We start from the raw sequence: 21,005 nt of genomic DNA, 5'->3' as shown, positions 1-21,005 counted from the left end.
TCAGATCTCAGAAGCTAAGCAGGGTTGGCCTTGGTTAGTAATTGGATGGGAGATCTCCAACAATGATCAGGGTTGCAGAGGCAAGCAATGGCAAACCACCTCTGTTAGTCTGTTGCCATGAAAACCTCACTGGGGTTGTCATGTCAGTTATGACTTAAGGGCACTGTCCATCACCACCATGGTATGTTAAAGGACTGAGTACAGCCTCCTCACACCAATTTCTGGTACTTTTTAGCTGAGAAGAGAGCTCACATATTTCAGATACTACATATCTCAAATACTCAGCACAGAATACATAGGATCACTCTGCATTGATTTCCCCATGATCACAGGCAAGCAGGTGAGATCTTGCTTAAAGTATCCTGCAAAATAGCACTATTAATCTCTACACGCTTTTTGATTAAGGGCAAATCTGCATGTAACATAGCTGCATGCATTGTATTAGCATCACATGTATGCGCTCTCAGACTTAGTATTCTTTTCTTTGGGGGTATTCTTTTCAATGGTTGTGCGTCTACCATTATTGCCAGATAATTACCCTAATGTCATAAACGAGAAGCGAATACTTAAGGGGTTTTTTTTGGTAATACATATACTTTCTGAACTATGTGGCAAAAATGAATATATGTGCCATATTTCAGAGGAGACTATGCTGTTTTCACACAGGGATTACTTCTGTATATAAAAATAACAGGTGCGGAGAGCGCCTTTAAAGAAAGGAAGCTAGGGAAGGGGCCTTCTGTATGCCATGTTGGTAACATATCTATTCTTGTTCCACTCCACGGCCACCTTAACAGTAAATGAGCCAAGCGAGGAACAATTCAAATCACAAAACATTTATTTACAAACGAGAAAGTGATTCAATAATAGCAGAAAGTAAAAGCCACACTCCTGCTCCTGAAACCAGCCTTTCTCTATCGCGACTCTTCGGACAAGCAGCCTCCACGTCCCTCCCCAACCACCTCGAAACGCGCATGCGCTCTGCTTTTCTCTCTAGGGCTGTAGTGTGTTCTTTTTTTGTAGTTCCGTGCGGCGGCGCTTCCGGTTGGGTCTCTTCCCCGCCCTCCCCCCGGCTCTTGCGGAGTTCAGACCGGTTCTTTGCAATGGTGCGGTTCCTGCATATCCAGAACCGGCAGCGAGCCCCGCTAACTCTTTGCGGGGATTGCCCTGCCGTGCAGGTGAGTTAGAAAGAGTTAAGAATGGGCCTGGAAGAAAAAAATGTAAGGCGGCGGAGGGTAGGTGGGAAGAGAAGAGAGAGGAGACAATGGGGGCGAGGGAGGAGCAGGCGAAGTGCTGTCCTTTCGAGCAGGACGGAGGGCTGCATGGATGCCCTGAACACAAAGGAGGGTTGTGGGTCGGTAAAGTTGGAGGATGCTGCCTGAGTTGATGGGGAAGGGCGGCTTTGGGTGGATTAGGACGAGCGAGAGTTGGGAGACGCCTTCCTGCTCTCCCCGACGCAGCTGGTAGTTGGTGCTTTGGATGTAAAGGAAATAAAACTGGGCTCCAGTTGCACCATACAGACTAACGAAGCTTATCCCAGTATACGCTTTTGTGAGCCAGCAATCACTTTAATCTGAGCCATTGAAGTCCGTTAAGTCGATATTTCTGTATCCACACCAGAGAGACAGGGAGAGAGGAGTTATTATTTGCTTGTTTATAGTCCGACTTTCTCATTGAGATCCAAGGCGGATTGCATACTGCAAGAGAATACAACATAATCAGTAGCTAAGACATTCACAGAGCAAAAATAATTATGATCAACAGGACATTCAATGAAAACAGATGCAATAGGGTATGGTAGATGCACATAGATGAAATCATTCTGAACAGTAGTATAAGTAATTAACATGACATCTTTAGCAATATCAAACTACCCAATAGGAGCATATCTATATCAACAGACAGTACCTAATAGCCTACTCTATAGTCTCTGTCCCTTACCACAGTACTTGTTTCAGCTATTTTTTATAGCACAGCCTTGTAACATAACACCATTCTTACGAGAGCTGCATTGGTTGCCAGTGGAGTACCAGATCAGATTCAAGGTTCTGGTATTGACCTATAAGGCCCTGTGTGGACTGGGACCAGCGTATCTACGGGACCGTCTCTCCCCATATATTCTCCAGAGGACACTCCGATCAGGGGACAAACAGCTGTTGGTGGTCCCTGGCCCCAAGGAGGCCCGCCTAGCCTCGAATAGAGCCAGGGCCTTTTCGGTCCTGGCTCCCACCTGGTGGAATGCTCTGTCTGCTGAAATCAGGGTCCGGCAGGACTTACTATCTTTTTGCCGGGCCTGCAAGACAGAGTTGTTCTGCCAGGCATATGACTGAGGCTGGGCCTCCGCCAGCCTGGGGGGGGGGGGAAGGGGGGTGTATAAAACCCTCCCTGTGAAGGCTGTCCACCATCTTGTTTTAAATATGTTGTTTTAATTAATATGAATTTTTAATTGTATTTTAATTGTATTTTTAATATGTTGGTATCCGCCCTGAGCCCGCTTGCGGGGAGGGCGGAAAACAAATTTGAAATAAATAAATAGATAAATAAATAATCTGAGTAGAAAGGCCTCTTGAATAATTCAGTCTTACATAGTTTGCAGAAAGCCAGGAGAGTGGGTTTTTTTCTGAACTCCAGCAGGCCATTCCACAAGGTGGGGGCTACAGAGAAAGCACCTTGAATGGTCAGTTTTTACTGAGCTCAAATGTAGGGTGGTATCTGCAGAAGGGCCTGTTCATATGAGTGAAGTTGTGGTGGAACACAGGGAGAGAGGGGTTGCGCAAAGAGAGTTGCAAAGAGAGGCTGATTCAAGCAAGATTGAATAAAGCAAGTAATCTGTTGAGTGGGTAAAGAACTCTACTCTCCATTGTTAGACAAGCAAAGCAGGATTCATCTACTTCCTATTTAAAATCTAGTGCAAGATAAGGAGATACCATAGGAACAAGTAGGTAGCTGTGTTAGTCTATAGCTGTAGAACACAATTAGAGAACAGCAGCATCTTAAAGACCAACAAAATGTAAGCTTTTGTGAGTCAATATCTAACAAAGTGAGCTTTGACTCAGGAAAGCTGATACCCTGGAAAATTTTATTAGTTTTTAAAGTGGAACTGTACTCAAATTTTGATCAGATGCAGTAGAAAGTAATGGACGCATGGCTATAGTTACTGGGATTTCCAAAATAGCAATTGCATATAATGTGTGAGGAATGCCACACAAGATTTGGGGGAGGGGTGGATAAATAGTTCAGAATGACTGTGTTTTGTGGGGCAGGGGAGAATTTGTCTTTTGGTAGTGTGGATGAGTTAGGGGCTTTGGGGGGGGGGCGCTTTGAAATTGAAAGGTATGGGAGGTGATGAAATTTGTACCAGACACAGTTGTTGCCAGGGCTCTTTTGTAAAGGTTAAAAGAAGAGGGACTTCTGAACAGACACAGGTTGAATGACCTATATTTTCAAATTGCCCAATTTTCTTAGTGGTAGAGTAGCAGTATCCCAGTTCCTGCTCTCTTTTATGTAGGTGTAGTGTTCAGTCCTATTTTGGGAGTGTGTGGCCAGGGAGATTTTTTTGGGGATCTTCCCAATCTGAAAACATAGTTCCTCATGTGAGAATAATCTCATTATAACCTGAGAAAATAATGTTTGCGAATATCTGTAATAAACTTTGTGCCTAAGTGTAAGAGCTTTTTCTGTGTTGTGCGCCCTTTAATTAATTCTGGGCATTGTGTATGTATTTCATTTTATGTTGAGTAACCTGAAATAACTTGTAAAGCCATTTAATAATCCTGGTTACTTGTCTGTGCAGCTTATTTTCTTACTGATACATGTTTGTTTCTCTATGGCTACAGGCTGAAGCATCTCCATATTCTCTAGTTGATATCTGCTTGAATGCCTTAGTTGCTGATTTAGAAAAATTCTGTGTAGAGAGGCCAGATGGGTCATTATGCTTGAAAGAGTCAGAAAGGCTTCCTCAAGAAGTGGCTGATCGATTACTGCAGACCATGGCATATCGAGGTAAAATTTCTTTCTTAGCTAGCAATAATAGAACATTCAGTTTCTGAGCATGAGATCATCTTATCGAGTGCATATATCATGCTTCTATGCTCTGAAGGTCTGAGGAAGACTATCGTACTTTATATCAGATGTATGCATATCTATATTGTATTGGCTAAAAACCGTAATAAAGGCTTCCGAAGGCAAGGAACTGAGTAAACATAAATGTTATGGTTTGTTTCACCATTATGTTTTTCATCAACGCTGATTTCCAGGGAAACACTGCCAGTAATGAGTCTTTAATATGCTGCTTAGCACATCCTCTCCTGTCATGACCAGCAGAAGGCAATACATTATGCAAAACAGGGAAACACCTGTAAATTTGCTTATGTTACACTCTATACATGTTACAGAATTTACTTTTTTTGGTGCACAATATGTAGCCATGATTATTGTTTAGATGTTTCCCATTCATATTATAACATATATATCTTGCACACACACAAAACAGTTTACAAATGTTACTGGCTTTATTTGCCCTTACAGTCTTTTTTTCTTTTCCTGACAGAGTTATTGAATGATGGGACTGTGGGAATTTTCCGAGGCAACCAAATGCGTTTGAAGCAAGCTTGCATCCGCAAAGCAAAGATCTCTGCCCAGGCCTTCCAGCAGGCATTCTGCCACCACAAGCTAATAGAACTTGATGCTGCAGGGATGAATGAAGCTGTTACTGTTTCAGATGTTGTGAGTGGGCTGGGTAGCAGTGCATGGATCCAGAGTAACCTTCAGTGCCTTGTCTTGGACTCATTAACTCTTTCTCCTACAAATCCTTATGAAAGGTGCTTTAGCCAGCTTTCTGGTCTTCGTTCTTTGAGCATTACCAATGTGTCCTTCCGTGATGAAGATTTAGCAGAGGTTGCTTCCCTGCCAAGATTAGAAAGCTTGGATATATCCAGCACTTCTGTCACAGACATAACTGCACTCGTTGCCTGCAAGGATCGGCTTAAATCTCTCACAATGCATGGCTTGAAATGTTTGAATATGCCTACACCAAAGTTTTTGGAAGTCATGAGAGAGCTAAAATATCTGAATCATCTTGATATCTCAGACGAACAGCATTCCAGATCAGATATACCCTTTCGTGTGTTGGGGGAAAAAGACATTCTGCCAGACCTTGTATCTCTGGACATTTCTGGGAGTAAATATATTACTGATGAAGCTGTAGAAGCATTTGTCAGACAGAGACCAACAATGCGATTCGTGGGGTTGCTAGGTACTGAAGCAGGATATACAGAGTTCCTTTCAGGAGAAGGAACTTTGAAGGTTTGAATTTTTAAATATTCTGTGGGTTAAGATTGCAAATGAAGATAATATATTGTGTTAGACAGGAAACACTCTTCTAACCTTAGGCTATGTGGTGACTTGCCATTAACCTTGAACTGAAACTTTCTAGGTCTCAGTCTTAAAAACAGATATGACAAGTGGGAATCTGGGAGGACTTGCGGGGGCATCTAATTTCCCCCTCTCCCACTATTTCCTCTTTCCTTTTCCGGAAAGCCCCTATAACCTCTGCCTTTTCCTGTCTGCTTTTCTCCTTCCCACTCACTAGCCAACAATTTTTATCTCCCCTCTTCATCTTTCTTCTTCCCTAGCCCTTGCAGGCTGTACCTAGGAGAACTGTGGCCCAGTTGCACAGTAACAAAAATAAAAGAGAAGAAGGAGTTGCACTGTGTCAGTTGCAGATTCAGCCCAGTTGCACAGTGAGGAATCTGCAAAGCACATCATTTTTCCTGTATCCCCCTTTACTGACTAGTTCCTCTTTCCCGTCTCCTGGCAACCCCCGTATCCTCACTCTTTTCTGCTCTCTTCTTCCCACCCACCAAGCAGCCTAATTTTTATTTGCCCCCCTCCACAACTTCAGCTATATTTATTTAATTACTTTTAAAAAAATATTTTTAAAAAGCGTTTAACGTGTTAACATAAACTATATACAGAGGTTCGGCTTCCTTTTTAACAATAACATCTATTGTGTCAGAAAAAAGATGCAGTTAACAGTTACAAGCAGAGGATAAATCAATTATATAAACAAAATGTTCAGTAGAAAGTAAGAAACATGAAGTAATCCTTGGATGAGATGTTCTTAGCCACTGGATCTTTGCTTAAGAAATGGTCTAAGACAGGTAACCATTGTTCAGTGAATGTAGATTTAAAATATGGATTTTCTAAACATTGTATGTGATCCGTAAGTTTGGCCATAATAAAGCAATCCCAAATACGTGTTAGCCAATTAGAGATTGTTGGAGGTCTTTTGACGGAGGTAATTGTATTTTTAGCTGCATACAACAAAGTTGCTATCAAAAATTTTCGAGAAGATGGAATAGCCATATCTTGCCAGTCATTGAGGAGGATGATCTCTGGTTTTAGAGGAACATGGTTACCTGTTAGAAGTTTGATATAATTGGTTACATCAGACCAAAATTGAAAAATGTAGGGACAGTCCCACCAACAATGTAGAAATGTGCCCTTATTGCCACAATTTTTCCAGCATTGCGGGGAGCTGTCTGGGTGCATATGGTGAAGTCTAGAAGGAGTCGTATACCATCTCGTCAGTAACTTTATGGATTGCATTCTCATATCTACTGTGTTGGTAGTAAAAATGTAAGATTGCCAGATATTTTTCCAAGTTTCGTCTGAGGTGTCTATATTACAGTCTTTCTTCCATGCATTTTGGTATGGCATAGTGCCAAGCCATTTAGATTTAGAGATAATGTTATAGAGTTTAGAGATAGTACCTCTGTCTTACTCCCATTTTTAATCATAATTTCAAAATCTGTTAAAGGCTGAAACAGAGAAGAAGTGAAATCTGTATTATTGAGAAGATTTTAATTACTTCATTAACACTACACCATTCCCCACAGTAGGGACCCAAAGTAGTTTGCATCATTCTTCTCTTCATTTTATCCTCACAGTGATGCTGGGAGTAAGGGCAGACTGTTAGTGAAAAACTGGAAAAGTGCCCCTCATCTAGCTCCTCTGGCCCTGCCTTCCCAAAGGGGAGAGGGAAGAAGGAAGGGACAGCCTGCCTAACTGCTTTCCTCACTTTGCAAAGGGCTTGGAAGGGCTGTGCCCCACTTCCTTATTTTTGTGTGAATTGAGCTAGGTACTCCCAGCTCATGCAGACTGAGCCAGGCACCTCTGCCTCCTCCTGTGCTCCTTTTGTCATTTGGGGGCTTTTAAAAAAAAAAAAACCTTGATGTATTTTTGTTAGATTTCAGATGTTTCTGCAAATCTAGGCCATTTTTCAGGTTTGTTGAAAGATCTGTCTTGTTTGTTCACAGGTTCAACCTCCAGATTTAAGTATCCTCAGATTTGACAGAACTGAGGATTCTATTGATTAAGATACTAAAGCATGAGCTAAAACTAAGTAATAATAAACATCGGATAGTTTGTATGCTCAGAAAATAAGTATTGGATTTCAATCCCTAACTCAAAGCTATGGAACCAGCTGAGCAGAATATTGTTTTCCCTTCCCTCTCCCACAGAAAATAGTCACTTTCCAAGTGTGTGTGTGTGTGTGTGTACATATACATACATGTATACACACACACAATTTTTTATTGTATGTTTTATTCTGCTGGTCTTTGACTAAAATAAATTTTCTATTTAACTTTCCAAGTAGCTTCCACATAACATTTTCTCTATCACCTGTGTGAGATGAATTGAACAACTAAGGCCTACAACCTCACATTCTCTAGCTGAGGGTGGTCTTTGTAATGCACACAAGTTTGGGTTGGGTATCTGTACCTCATGTACTATAGTACTTAACAGAAAATTTTGGTAAGGGATTATATTACAGAATATATTAGGAATAAAATGAATTCTGAACATAGTAAAGTTAACATAACAGAGCTCTTCATTCATCATCAGGTATCTGGAGGAGAAAACGAAAGCCAGATTTCAGAAGCTTTAAAGCGCTACAGTGAAAGGGCATGTTTTGTGAAGGAAGCCTTCTTTCACCTTTTTACGCAGACATGTTTTATGAGAATTACAAAGCCTGAAATCCTAAAGGTAAAAATTATTGGTTCAAAATAAACAATTGTTTGTGAAGTACTAGGTTGTTAGACTTGATAGATATTTATTTGAATTTTTGAAACCTAGTACCTATTTTTCCTGCAACATAGATATAATATGCTTGTTACTTGTACTTGGAAGCCATAAAGAACTGTTTATTTTGATGTGCCTAGTGTCTGTGTTGCATTTTTGTGTCTCTCAGTGTGTATTATTTTAAATTTACCTTTACTCCATTTCCTATTGCAGCTTGTGATTATAGGAATGAGGAATCACCCTCTGGACTTGGCAGTACAGCTGACTGCTAGTGCCTGTGCCCTGAATTTAACTAGACAAGGCTTAGCAGCAGGCATGCCTGTCCGCCTGCTCTCCAGTGTAATTCAGCTGCTTCTGAAGGCTATGGAAACCTTTCCTGAACAGCAGCAGGTAAGGGTGTACATATTTAAACTTCATCCTATTTATAAGGTAGCATACCCTAAGAAGCGCTGTTATAAGCAAATTAGGCCACATCTGCTAGAACACAGAAAGCTTGTATGGATCTCCCTCTAGTTCTAAAAGTGTTCAAAAATGGCACCTGTAGCCTCAATCCAGTTGTGTGGTACAGATTTTTTTTTAGATTCTTTGCAATCTTTGGCCTTTATTTAGCTCTCTCTCTCTCTCACTCTCTTTACAATGTATATGCAGGTAGGGTAGCAGGCTCACACGTTCCTATTGAACATACATGTAATGTTTAACATTTGCTTGGACCTCATGGAGGCTTTCTGCAGGCACAATGGGTTTTCTTCTGCAGAGTGCAGCTTTGTCAACTCTCCCCTCCTGTTGCTGTCCCCAAATACTGCTCCTTTGGGACAGGGACCATCAGGAATAGCGGGGGGGGGGGGTCCCCCACAGGTCTCCTGTAGTAGTGTGGAAAGCTGGTGAAAATTGTCCTTCCTTATGTCCGTGGAAATTGGAACCTCCATGGGATAAAATTCATTGGCAGTATCTGCATATGTGCCAAGACCAATGCAAAGAAGTGCCAAAATCTTTAATAAAATTCCAAGAATTAAAAATGTATGATTAAAACTATATCACTATGGTTCCATACATATAAGTATCTTCCCCTAGTGTAGAAATTCTTGAACAATTGTATCCATACATTTGGGGATGTCATACATTTACAGACATCTTAAAAATGATCAAGTACTGTTACAGTCATCATTATACACATGTAATCTCTAGAATATATTCTAGAGAACGTTATATATTATATATTCTCTCTCTCTCCCTCTCTCCCCCTCTCCCCCTCCTCCTCCCCCCTCTCTCGGGGGAAGGTCCTCCTCCTTCCCCATTCAAATAGACCAGGACTACCAAATGTCTAAGACCTTTACAAGAAAATATTCACTGTGAGTTCCAAATATATCACAGGTCAATCCCAAAAATCCAAAATAAATTCACTAAAACTAATATAAAATATTTTCCTTTATAAACCAGTTCAGGATAAACCCAGACACATCTACTAATCCCCATTCTCACCCTATATATACACTGTAAAGTGAGAGAGAGGGAGGTGATTAATATGGCAAAAAAAATTACCATCCCCTGAATAGAAATTGCATCATCCGTTGTTGATACCCCACAATTCTCATGTAGTAATATATCAGAATCACAACTGAAGGACATCCCTAGGCATCCAGAGCCCAGTGCTCTAAATCAGCAAATATTTCTACCTCACAGACATCCAGTATCTTCCCTCATTCAAGCCATATGGGACTAGGATCTTCAGTGTAAAAATGCAGAACTTCTCTCTTTTTCATCAGAAGCTGGTACATCTGCAGGTCAAGTGCCTGGAGACATTCACAGTTTCATTTGTAGAGTGGCCTTATGTGCATGCTTGAATCAGAAGCTGCTGGGAGGGTGTGGGGGGCAGTGCGGTGGTGTAGTCCAAGCAGCTGTTCTCCCTTTCAGTTCTCCATACCTGCCAGTACTTTCAACTTACTACTCCAATGTGGCCAGCAGTTTTCAAATTCTGCACCATAACCATTGCTCTCTGACTTGAGCAAAATCAAGATTCTATGTATTATTTGGAGACCGTCTTATTTCTGAAGTGCCTTAATATTGAAACATCCAAAACCTGTAGTTCCTTCATGACACAGAATTTGACAGCTCTACAACTGTTGTTTTTCTTATCCTTTTGTCTGGTTGACTATTCTCATTGAGATAAAAACTGAATAATTTATATCTCACTTGATATGTTCAAGTCATAAACATTCAACAAAATCATCCTTAAATCTAGTCACTAACATCTGAGGAAACATTTATGCATGCAGACTATGTAGGACTCTAAAAAAAAGCAGGAAAATATGACTGGCATGGTGCTCACCTAGAAAATAATTGAAGAAATTGAGAAGTAGCTGCTCACGCCTCACATAATTGAAAAGAAATAACATTTGTAACTCATACTTAGCAAACTATAGAAGTACTAACTGCACATTGGTTTAAGGATAAAAGAATCTACTGTGTAGAGTGACTTTAATGAATACCATCTCCCCAGACTGATAGCAGCTTTCTGAGATTTAAGACAGAAACCTTTACATGCCTCACTTCCTGATATCTATTCTTTAATTAAACTTGCTGAATGTTCAGTCATGGACTTTCTACATTTGGTTTGATCACCCTCATAATAGACGTGTAGGGTAATATAAAACACTCAGAGGCTTAGGGCCTACCAAGGTTTTTCCCGCAGGAAGAGATTTTCACCAGTTTTCCTCCCTCCACCCACTGCATCCTGCTGTGCCCCCAGGAGTAAGTAGATCTCTGGGAACAAAGGGTGGGGGGAGGTGAAATACAAATCTGCAGTGGAAAAGGAAAAATGGTGAAAGTCAACCCTATCCTCCAGCAGAAAAGATTCAATCCATTAAGCACAAAAGTCAAGGTAAAGTAAGAAACAATAGGAATACAGCTTTATTCTTCTTATTTACTAAACTAATTACTTCTCATTATAATATATAAATTATTTAGAAGTGTGCATTTCTGGATCTCCTGTTTCATAAATATATGTAATAATTTTATCTAGTATTAGTGCTTTATGACATTTATTTATTTAAAAACTTTGGCCACCTTTCTACCTTGCAGGAACTTAAGAGGCAGCTTACAATATAAATAAAATAACAATCAGAAAATGAATAAACCAGTTTCAAAACACAGTTTATGACTGCCAATAAACATAACAATAATGTTAATTAAAATAGTTAATAACGTTAATTAAAAAGCAGTCGTAAATAAAAAATGTATATAGTTGCCTCTTGAAGATTGGCAGTGAGGGAGCCAGGCGCACTCCCTAGAGATGCTGTTCCATAGTCGTAGAACTGCTACCGGAAAGACCCTCTCCCATGTACCCACCAAATGAGGTTCTTTAGCTGAAGGGACAGTCAGAATGGCCTCTCCTTGTGCTCTTAGTTCTTGGGGAGGAACATATGGGAGAAGATGGTCCTTCAGATACCCCAGTCCCAAGCCATGTAGAGGTTTAAAGAACATAACCAGCTCCTTTAATTGTGCTCAGGAGTGGATTGGTAGCCAGTATAATTGCTATAATTTCAGCGTCACATGTTCCAGATAGCTGTGTTTCAAAACATTGTACTTTCTTTCTCCATACAGCTGCAGAAGAATTGCCTTCTTTCTTTATCTAGTGTCAGAATCCTGCAAGATGTTCCATTTAACAGGCAAGTGCCAGAGCAACCTGATCCATAGGATTTTTTTATTTGTCCATGAGTAGGTATTCTCCTAGTCTCAGTGATCTCTCGTTATGTATCTTGGAGACGTGGTAAAGAGCCCTTTTCACCCTCTGCTCTCCAGCAGGAGTAGCACTGGAAGCTTCAGTAGAGTTTTTTTTCCGTAGATGCCAACTGTAAAACTTGATTTAAACATGGCTAAACTTGGCTAAACTTGGCTAAACTTGATTTAAACATGGCTAAACACTTCTACTAATGTGCACTGCACTGCACCCTTTTGAACTAGATTGTTTTTCTTGAATACACAGCATGTTGAGATTCTGTGCACTAGTTGGGTGCCATGTCAGTGTTGCTCACACAACAGGTAAAGGCTTGGTTAAGTGTAGAACTACTTGAAAAGCTGCATGGTAAGGGATTTTCTCCTGCCTGATGTTGTGTTTTAAATTGGGCTTAGTGTACAAATGCAGGCAAATGAGACTAAGCAGCGGATGTGCAGAACTGGGAGGGAGCTTCTGTTGGTATTCGCTCTGTAAGAAAGTGAACCTTTTTCATGTACCCAGGAGGCACTGTAGCACAAAGATAACTTTTTATGCAGAAGGTCCCTGGTTAATTCCTGGAATGTCTAATTAGATGTATCTTTATTTTTTTTCATCATTTATACCCTGCCTCTCCCCAATGGGGACCCAAAGCAGCTTACATCATTCTCTTCTTCTCTGCTTTATCCTCACAACAATCCTGTGAGGTAGGTTAGATGGAGAGTATGTGCCTGGCCCAAGGTCATCCATTGAGCTTCTATGGCAGAATGGAGAATTGAACCCAGGTCTCCCAGATCAATCTGAAATTGTACTATTTGCCATGAAAGTTGAAAGTAGAAAACAAATCTGTAGTAAATGAGAGAAAGTGTATTATTTGGACATAAACAGTTTCATAATCACAATAGGTAGTACTACCAGCATGTTTGAATATTAAGCTAAACACTGAACGCACTGAACTCTTTAGTGTATTGTCATTAGACACACAGCATATTCATTGTTGCCAAAGTTTACATTTAAAATAAAAAATTCTTGAAACTGTTGTATACAGTATGTCTATGGTGTAAGTGTTTTTCCCATTGTTGCCCAAAATTCTTCCAACTTTTCCTTTTGAAAAAATGAGGAAGTCCTCAGACTTTTTTATTCTGTACATTTTGAGTGTGTTATCTTAAGCATTTTACTTATTCTAAAAGAGAAAATATTTCATAGGAGCTTTATTTCAGTATTGCCCTTAAATTTTTTTCCAATGGAAAAATTGGAAAATTAAAAGTCCTGGGTGAAAAACAATTTCTCCCTACTTTTTCTGATTTTCTCCACCTTTCACATCTTTAGAAAGGTGTCTTGAAATTAAAGATCTCGTTGCCTGTGTTTGGGTTGAGGAGTGGGTCTGTTCTCCCCATGAACCTGATTGAATTGAAAATATGACTCATAAATATGTTGTCAACCAGGGCTTCACGAGCAGCAGGGTCTTATTAATGGCTTGTGCATAGCTGCAAACTCAGAATCTTTAATAATTAAAAATGCTTCTGCAGTCAGCTTGGTGGTTCTTTGGCATTTCTTCATAGCAGAAAATTCGTTTTTTTTGCTTTTAGGCAACAGTCTGCTCTCAGTTGAAAGTGCCTTGCTGGTAGTAGAATTCAAATCTGCTTACAACGAAACCATTGTTGTATCGTTTTTGTTTGCTCAAGGGTTGCAAAGAATATACTCTGAAAATACTTTCAAATTGCAGGTTTGCAGCTGCCAAATTTGTTGTTCAGTGGCTGTGTAACCAGGAAAATCAACATATACAAAGAATTGCAGTTAATATAATCTCTATCTTAGCACTAAAGGTATGTTGTGTTTATTTGATTTTTACTTTTTTTTTTAGCCTTTTCAGGTAATGACCTAATTTTTTAAAATTATCAGCTTTCAGATGAACAAGCAGCACAACTTACTGCAGAATTCTACATTGTTGTTGGGGTGAGTTGTTGTATATCATAAACTTGTTAAATGAGCAGTGGGGAAGGAAGTGCCGTGTTGAAGCATGTACTTTCTACCATACGTATAATTATGAAATTGGTCTTAGAATGCAGCTCAAAAAGTCCACACAATGGGGCCAGATAACCTCCCCTCCCCCCCAAAAAAGCCCTTAGAAATGATATGTGCATCTGTGCCCTCATTGCATCTTTAAAAAAAGTACTGACCAAGATCAGTCTAGCAACCTCATGCAACTAGGCCTTAAAAAAATAAGGAGCAGCTGAGGGAGGAGTGAAAAAAGTAGTGGTGATAGGGGAGTTGGCGTAGAGGGCAGCAGTCGGGTTGTGGGGGAGGAGAAGGGGATGGGAGGGTGGGAAGATGAACCAAAGGAGAGGAAGTTGGGGTCAGTGGGTGTGGGAGGGATTTCTTCTCCCTTACAAGTCTAGCCCTTGTATATTGTGATATTAATGATACTATCTTTTTAAACAGAAACTTCTTGAAATAGTTGAGCAGAAAACCAATCAGAATGAACTGGACACAACTTTCCATTTTACACTGAGTGCACTTTGGAATCTCACAGATGAAGCCCCAACCACATGTAGACACTTCATTGACAACAAAGGACTGGAGCTTTTCATGAGAGTTTTAGAGGTAAACATAATAGTTTTTTTATGGCTAGTTGATAATATATTTACCACGTAAGTTGAATAGCTTTGTTTATTTCTTTTGACAGTCATTTCCAGCTGACTCCTCAACGCAGCATAAAGTGCTTGGCCTTCTGGTAAGATCAGAATGAAATGCTGCATGCCTCAAAAGTATTTTTAAAATTTTGTGCTTGTTTTACAAGTTGTAAGTATGTCATTAATAATTTGGGTAAAAGTGCTTCAGAAAAGATACCTTAGCTTCATTAAGCTTGTCCCTTTAGAGTTGATTAAACACCAGATATACTCCTTGGATTCTTATGGAAAATGTATGAAGTTTTTCAATAGCACTCCTATCCCCCTTTAGAAGAAATTGTGTATGTTAATCATGTAAATTCCAATGAATTATCATACTGTATGCTGTGACTCTCCTTTTTCATAGTCATATCTTCCCTCTCCCTATTATATCACAGAACAATGTAGCAGAAGTGAGAGAGCTACATTCTAGGTTAATGCAGAAGGACTTTGTGGATCACATCAGTGAATTGTTGAGCAGTGCCGAGATGGAAGTCAGTTTCTTCTCAGCTGGGATTATTGCTAATTTGTTATCCAGAGGCGAACAAGCTTGGACATTAAGTCAAACACAGAGAAGATTGCTTATTGAGAAACTGGTAATATCACTAAAATACCATAATTCTTCTGGATGTTCTCCATGTTTATTGAAGACTTGACAATTCTTTTACAATCTCTTTTACAGCATTCAGCCCTCTTGAAGTGGCCAACACCGGAATGCAAGATGGTAGCACTGCCAGCCTATAGGTACTCACTTTTTACAGAAAAAAATGTGTACTTATTGCAAGCCACTGAGTAGAATATATCACTTGCTTGACATGTCAAATGGCACATTAGATGTCTTTTCTCTGAGTAGTTAATTTGCTAAGGCAAGATATGAAGAACTCAAATATTTTATAACACCAATCCAGTAATATCCAATCTAGATTCCAACCTCTTTATTGGATAGTAGTAGTGAATTTACTGGATTACAGCAATGATCTACAAAAATGAGAGTGCCTCTCTGCCTACGGCAGCTGTAGATACATTGTTCTGAATCTTTTAACCATAGCATTATACTGTTGGAAAAGATCATACAAATATAGAACAACCTTCATTCGGTAGCAGTCTTGCTTTCCACCATAAATGACTAAGGCTATTGCATAATGATGCTGTATATCTCCTGATTAAGAAATTACATATGTACTGCCAAATGTTATGTAGCACCCCCCTTTATTTATCAAAGCTTTTCTCCAATATGTAGGTCCCTCAAGCCGTTCTATCCATTACTCGATTGTTTTACACTACCTGGTGTACAGATCTGGGCAGCGTGGGCCATTCTGCACATTTGCTGCAAAACCCGTACGTACTTGCTTTTTGTTCTTAATAAGACTTTGATTCTCAAGGCCACCCTGAAGAGGACATTTGTTTGAAAAGGCTGTAATACATGTTTGACTGAGGTTTCAGTTGTAATGTCAAATCTTGATTTGGCAAATGGAAGTACTTCTCTGGATTCAGAGTGATGCCGTTGGTTTATGCATTTCTAACAAATTATTGTCTAGGTTCACACACTTCCCCTTTCCTTCTACATTCTTGTTTTCTCCTCTATTCCAGGCTTTTACAAATCATAGCTTGCACAGGTGTGCAAGTTATGCCTAGTGCCTTGTCAGCAAACTGGTTTGCAGGTTAGCCCAAACCACAATTTGGCCTCAGTCAACTCAAATAAGCAGAGGAGGGAACTTGCGGTATAAGAGGGAAGGGTGCTATCCTGTTTCTGACTAAATGGCAGGGCCGGATCGAGGGTGGGGCAGGGGGGTAGTCTGCCCCTGGCGCCACCAGGGAGGGGGCGCCGGGAGCAGCTGCCAGAGGGCGCAAGCAGCAGCGCGGGGAGCCTTGCAGCCCCCCGCGCTGCTTTTCGCCTGCCCCGCAGGACAGGGGGCAGCCGGCTTGCCACGCACCCCCTGTCCTGCGGGGCAGGCAAAAGGCAGCGCGGGGGGCTGCAGGGTCGCCTGCGCCATTTGCCTGCCCTGCAGGACAGGCGGGGCAGGCGAATGGTGCAGGTGGCCACGCTGCCTTTTGCCTGCCCTGCAGGGCAGGGGGTGCGCAGCAAGCCGGCCGCCCCCTGTCCTGCGGGGCAGGCGAATGGCGCAGGCTGCTTCCCAGCCCCGCATGCTGCCTCCGTTCCGCCCTGCGTGATGACGTCACCAAAGTGACGTCATCACGCAGCACGGGGAGCGCGCACGCGCGAGGTGGCCAGCCAAGGGTTGCCCTGGGCGTGGGCAACCCTAGATCTGGCGCTGCTAAATGGAACTACAGCATTTTATATCTGTAGCCTGATTTCTCAGAATAATTCTAAAGTTTGTTTAATCAGTATATTGTAGCATATTAAGTACTTCTGTTTGTGCCACATCACAGACAATGGTTAATCTGCCATTTATTTATTTAATTGAATTTCTGTTCTGCTCTCCCTGCAAGCTGGCTTAGAGCGGATCACAACAATATAAAAGTATACAATAATAAAAATTGGCAGTGTAAAATATAAAATCAGCAAGCAACACTACAATACTAAAAACAGCCACTCACATATTACACCCCAGTTCAGCCCAAACAAGCCCTTGGGACAGAGTGGCCGGTTACAGATGGATACAGTCGGGGGGGGGGCACTGCCCCCCTATGGCAGGAGGACAGTTTGGACAGCTTGCCTGCCTCAGTCACCTTATGCCTGGAGGAACATATCTGTCTTGCAGGTCCAGTGGAAAGATAACAAATCTGAATGAGCCCAGGTTGCCACAGACAGAGAGTTCTACCAGGTTGGTGCCAGGTCCAAGAAAATCCAGGCCCTGGTTGAGACAAGATGAACCTCCTTGGGGCCCAGGGACCACCAGTAGATGTCTGTCTGCTGCATGAAGTAGCCTTTGGGGAACATATGGTGAGAGGCAGTCCTGTAGGTATGCTGGTCCCAGTCTACTAAGGGCCTTAAAAGTTAGATCCAGAACCATGAACCTGATCCAGAATTCCACTGGGAACCAGTGCAGCCGGTGCAAAACCAGTCTTATATGTGACTGGAATGAAGCCCTGGTCAGGATACATGCCACTGTGTTCTGGACCAGTTGCAGCTTCTGGAGCAGCCCAAGTGCAGCCCAGCGTAAAACGAGCAGCAGTAGTCTAACCTGGAGGTGTCCATTGCATGGATCACCACCGCTAGGTCGTCGGACAAGCGGTAGGGAGCAAGTTGCATGGCTTGGTGAAGATAAGAACGCAGATCTGGCAACTCCCATGACCTGGGCCTCTATTGTCAAGGAGGCATCCAGGAACACACCCAAACTCCTCACCGCCGGCACAGGTGCCAGCAGTGCCCCATCAAGGGTTGGGAGGTGGATCCCAGACCCTATCAGCCCATGACCAAGGTGCAGGACCTCCAGCTTCTCGGGATTCAATTTCAGTTGGCTCTGTTTTAACTAACTAGTCACAGCCTCTAAAGCAGTGGCCAGAATGTCCAGGGTGGAGTCCTGCTGGCCATCCATCAACAGATGAAGTTGGGTGTCATCAGCATATTGATGACAGCCCAATTCAAAATTCTGCACCAACTTGGCAAGGGGAGGCATATAGATGTTAGATAACATCAGGGAGAGCATTGCCTCTGAGGGCGCCACACACTAAGGGGTGACAAGGTGACAACTGCTCCCTCAATACGACTCTCTGTCCCCGACTGTGGAGAAGACCAACCACTGCAAGGCTATCCCATGATTCCTCACATCAGCAAGGCAGTGAATCAGTACATTGTAATCAACTGCATCGAGACTTCTAACAGCACCAGCAGCGCCGATCTGCAGGTGTCTGCGGAGATTGTATGAGAGGGCGACCAGTGCTGTCTCCATCCCATGGCCAGGGTGGAAGCCGGGCTGGAATGGATCCAGAAGGAATCCTCTAGGAGCACCTGCAGCTGTTCCGCCACCACCCGCTCAATAACCCTGCCTAAAAATGGGAGGTCTGAAACCAGGTGGTAATTGGATGGGTTGGTGGAGTCCAAAGATGCTTTTTTCAGAAGAGGCCATACCACTGCTTCCTTAAACACTCCAGGAAAGACTCCGGAGCTTAAGGAGAGGTTAACAATGGTTAATCTCTAGTGGCTAGTATTGTGTGGACTGAAGATCCAGTCTTGGTGCAGGGGAATGAACTATATTCCTAGAGGTTTATCCATGAGGTGGTGAAAGTGGAGAGAGAGAGCTTTTCCTCCCTCTCCTGCAATATTAGAAAGCAGAGACTCCTGATGAAATGGTTGGGGAAAGGAAATCCTTCTTTAATGAATAATTACATTGTGGGGTTCACTGCTAGTGGACACAACAGTTACAAGTATAGATAGCTTTAAAAGGGGATTAGTCAGATTCGTGGAGGCTACTAGCTATGGTGATTAAAGGGAACATCCACATTCAGAGGGGGTTAAATGTGGTGCTACAATGCACCATCATGAGTGAGCCTTGTCCTGTATGCCTTTGATGGTAATTTGTTGGCCACTGCATGAAACAGGATGCTAAACTAGATTGTCTAAGCCAGCAAGGCTGCGCTTATGTTCCTTCTGGTACTCTTCAGTTCTCTGGCAAGAAGAACAGTAATAAATACATTCAGACTTAGTTCTTTGGAAATAATTGGCTTTTGTATGTCTGCTTAAATTTGTATGTTTTTCTTTGTTGTCCAACAAGAGATCTTGAATACAGTGAAATGAAGGATTAATGGAAGCAGAAATAGGCAAGCATTGTTTGTTCTAAATAGCAAATGTAGTTTTAATCCTCCTCTCCTGTATTATTTTAACATTGCGCTGGATCTTTAATGAACAAATTTTTTCTTCAGCTGCCAGATACTGTGCTATGTTAATAGAAGAGGATGGGCTACAGCATTTATATAATATCAAAGAAAATGACCAGAGTGACCCAGATGTCCGGTATCTAACAACTGAAGTTCTGACTTACATGGATACTCACATGATGTATTATGGAAAACCTAAACACCTAAAGGAACTACAAGCCAAATCAAATGGATAACTAAGTGCAGCTGAAGCTTTATCCTGCAACTTTCACAAGCTGTACTAGTGATTTCTTACCCTTCCATGGGCATCAAAGGTGGCCCCTTCCTGTAAGATTACTGCTGTCTACATTTCAGGACATTTGTATGGCATGCACGTCCAGGAGCCTTCTACAAGGAATTCTAATTCAGGACTTCGGATAGGGAAAAAGAGGTGTTGGTCCTTCAGTTTTCCTCCATTTGCAAGGCATCCTAGAGAAAATAGCTTAGTAGTTTACCATATGAGGCTAAACAGAGGCTGATGCTTGCAAGCCACCCATTGTGTATGGTGACAAAATTAGGTCTCAAGGACACTGGAAAGGGAGGCTTTAAAACCACTTGTTCCTCTTCCTGTAATCTCTGTCCCTGTATGTCAACCCAGGAACTATAGCAGGTGTTGCCTATGTCCTGTCAACTGTGGAGACAATGTTGCTGTATTACTGCAGGCAGATAATTGGAATGATGCAACGAGATACAGGGGAAAACTTAAAATGCCACGGGAAAAGATTAGTGAACTGTTATGAAAATCCTGGAAAAGAGAATACTGACTTATTTGTGGCATTTAAACCATTGGATTAGGCTACAGAAGGTCACTGCCAGCTGCAAGTTTTTAATGAGCTGCTTGCACATAGGCACCTGCATGTCCTAGAGGGGGAAGAGTAACTTCTAGTCAACTGTGAAGTTTATTTCCACAATCCATCACAAGGTCCTGTGTAAACTGCTTTACTGTGGGAATGTACATATAAATTATTTTTATACAAGGGGAGAAAATCTTTCAAACTGTTCATATCTAAAATGTCTAAATACGGCATTTATAAATTACAAGTTTCAACTTTCAGTAAACTGGTTAGCATTAATGGAGAAATAATGGCTGTACAAAAGAAACAGGAATACCAGGGGCCAAAGTAGGTGATACAGTATTGATAATATCCATACAAGGGGGATGGGTAGAAGGATTGGGGATACTGAAAGGCTCATGTTGTCTTTTTCAACTTTATAGAAATCCCCACTGAAAGGAAAAACAGGACAGAGAGCTTTTCAGTAGGAAATCTTGGGAGGTGGAAGGATAACATGCCTCCATGTTGTACTTTAAATGGCCTTCTTACTGTCAGATTTTATAGAACATCTACACAACCAATGCTGTAATGTGGTCATGCTACCATAGCACTCACTTTGCGCCTCCCCCCTCCCCCCTCCTTAATAAAAGGGAAAATAATTTAGGCAAGTCTTTACTGTTTTTGTGCATTTGCTTGATGTACATCAAATGTTAACCACATCTGTTCAGAATAAATCATTCCACTAATAAATTCCTTTAATATGCATTTAGTGTAATGCGTACTGTAGTCCTGTAGTTGTAGAATAGGTTTATTTTGTGATGCATTCATTCATATATGAGAGGTGTAAGCAGAGAGGGCTATGAATAGCCAGTTTTTATTGGAGCCCATTCTAGTCTCTGAGCCAGAGTACTCTGCCCAGTTGATCCACCAAAATGTATTTGAACATTGCTC

General features: G+C 41.6%; 1 protein-coding gene across 1 annotated transcript; it reads left to right on the top strand.

The window, feature by feature from the left end:
- Positions 1-1,084: 1,084 nt before the first annotated feature.
- LOC129331433 (protein zyg-11 homolog B-like) lies at positions 1,085-20,786 on the top strand. Its single transcript, XM_054981982.1, has 14 exons — positions 1,085-1,178; positions 3,837-4,002; positions 4,550-5,304; positions 7,909-8,049; positions 8,299-8,475; positions 11,686-11,750; positions 13,521-13,620; positions 13,697-13,750; positions 14,237-14,398; positions 14,481-14,528; positions 14,862-15,059; positions 15,146-15,207; positions 15,704-15,801; positions 19,288-20,786. The coding sequence occupies exons 1-14, from the start codon at positions 1,104-1,106 to the stop codon at positions 19,476-19,478; spliced, it is 2,292 nt and encodes a 763-aa protein (XP_054837957.1). The 5' UTR covers positions 1,085-1,103; the 3' UTR covers positions 19,479-20,786.
- The last annotated feature ends 219 nt before the right edge of the window (positions 20,787-21,005 follow it).

This window comes from Eublepharis macularius, chromosome 5 (assembly GCF_028583425.1).
Source record: "Eublepharis macularius isolate TG4126 chromosome 5, MPM_Emac_v1.0, whole genome shotgun sequence".
Lineage (NCBI taxonomy): Eukaryota > Metazoa > Chordata > Lepidosauria > Squamata > Eublepharidae > Eublepharis > Eublepharis macularius.
The sequence above is the reverse complement of the archived record's forward strand: the minus strand, read 5'-3'. Positions and strand labels throughout refer to the sequence as shown.